General features: G+C 56.6%; 1 protein-coding gene across 1 annotated transcript in view; it reads right to left on the bottom strand.

Moving 5' to 3' along the window:
- Positions 1-1,974, bottom strand: part of LOC101354148 (signal transducer and activator of transcription 5B) — a 57,909-nt gene that overhangs the window by 14,556 nt on the left and 41,379 nt on the right. Inside the window, exons 6-7 of the mRNA XM_023725264.1 lie at positions 369-499; positions 9-110 (exon numbers count right to left, since the gene is read on the bottom strand). Of these exons, the coding sequence (XP_023581032.1) occupies positions 9-110; positions 369-499 (233 nt within the window). The remainder of the gene's footprint in view (positions 1-8; positions 111-368; positions 500-1,974) is intronic.

Genomic DNA, 1,974 nt, shown 5'->3' with positions numbered 1-1,974 from the left:
TTCCCAGCCAGCTGCTGTCGCCGCTTCCACTGGATCAGCTCGTCGTCCAGGATGATGGTCTGCTGCTTCCGCAGCAGCTGCAGGGTCTTCTGGTGCTTCTCGGCCAGCTCCTGGGGGCAGAGGGGAGAGCAGGCCCTCTGGATTCCCGAGAACAACTCTGCAGGGCCTTACTGAGAAGTACAGGGGCCTGACCAGCTCCTCACAGGTCTGCCCTCTCCTGGACCTGCTCCGCCTCACTCACCCACGGGAACCTGGCTACCCGCTCTCCTGGGTCCTGCTCTCCTCCTGGCTCTGTCGAGGCCTTTGGTCCCCAGAGAGCTCAGGGTGGGACCCCTATTGCTGTGGGGAGGATGCAGGGCCCCACTCACCACGCGGTACTGCTGTAGCGTCTGGGCCTCGCGCTGCAGCCAGGTCTCCAGTGACACCTGCTTCTGCTGGAGGGCCGTCTCCCGGCTCAGCCGCTCCTGGGGGTTCAGCTGGGCCAGCTGGGCAAACTGAGCTAGAGGAGGGGACAGGACACCCACAGCCATGTCCTCCCAGCTTCCAGCAGGAAGCCCAGGGCAGCCTCACTCCCCTCAGGCAAGACGCTCAAGGGGACAGACACCCCATCAATGGCAAGTCGGGGTTTCCAAATACGAATGGGCTCTCTCAGAAGGCTCCTGCCTCTGAGCTTCCCCTCTGGGGAATGGGGGGATAGATGTTCAGGAGTGTAGCTAAAGATTCCTGTGACATGGTTCTCAGAGTCCCTGGTCCTCCTCTCCTGACCTCCCCACAGGGATGGCTGCCTCGCCTCCCTCACATGGGGTCTGGCTTCGAGCCAGACTGCTTGAGTGCCCTCGCTGTTTACCAGCTGGAAGAACTTGGGCAAATCACTTTACTTTCCCAGGCCTCAGTTTCCCCACCTGTAAAAGGGGAGAATAATGGCACCTGCCTCAGGGGTTGCTGTGAGGACTGGACAAGCAATGACATGAAAAATGCTCAAGGAACTGCCTGGCACACAGTTAGCACTACCTAAGTGCCAAGCACACAGTAAGCGCTACCTAAGAGTTAGTCCTGGCTGGCTAATGGGCTACAGGTCGGGGCTTAGTGGGTGACAGACGAGTGCACTGCTCAGCCCTGTCCCTCACACCCAGATCCTCATCGGGGAAGAGAGTTTCTCTAGGTGTGGAAGGCATCTAACATGCTTGAACAGGTGAGCACAGCTGACCTGCCACAGGGAGCCTGGCCCACCAACCGAGAGAGAGAGCGTCCAGGGCCCACTGGGGACACGCAACCAGCAAGATTCTCTCAGGAAAGTGTGGTGGAGGGAGGCAGCTTCTCTCCACACTGGCTGTTGGCAATCACATCAACGGCAGCGTATGGATTAAGTAAGCCCTTATTACCTTTTCCAAAAAACCTGGCATGAAACACTTAAGACATACAGAAGGGAGAAACACTAATACAAGGAACACCTGTGCATCAATAACCCAGCTTAAGAAATCAAACATTTCCACAGTTAAAGCCATCCGTACACCCTTCCCTGCTTGTGAACCCATCCCTCCCTCCCAAAGGTAACACTTTCCTAAATGCTGGGATTACTCTTCCCTTCCAACAACCTTTTTGAAAATGTCAGCATGTTTACTCAGGCTGCGTCAAGAAGGTGTGCGATCCGCATGTCTCAGTGAGTTCCTGGCTGGCCTCTCAGGGCCATGCCTCACTTACCTAGTCCTTGCCCCATGGAACACACAGGCTGGGACAGACAAAAACAACTCTAGACAGCAGGAAAAGCCCAGAACCAGAAAAGGACTTGATGGCTCCAATCTCACTGCAGGGTACTGAGCAGGAAGAGTCTTATCCAGGCACAGATACCACAGAGCAGTCAGGACAGTCACCTCAGGAATCCTGCCTCCCCCCTCCCCTGCCCAGGGAGGGTGGTGGTGATCCCAACACATGGGCCTGGCCTCACTATGTGAGTGACCCACTTAGGTCTCTCCT

This window comes from Trichechus manatus, unplaced genomic scaffold (assembly GCF_000243295.1).
Source record: "Trichechus manatus latirostris isolate Lorelei unplaced genomic scaffold, TriManLat1.0 scaffold00294, whole genome shotgun sequence".
NCBI lineage: Eukaryota > Metazoa > Chordata > Mammalia > Sirenia > Trichechidae > Trichechus > Trichechus manatus.
The sequence above is the reverse complement of the archived record's forward strand: the minus strand, read 5'-3'. Positions and strand labels throughout refer to the sequence as shown.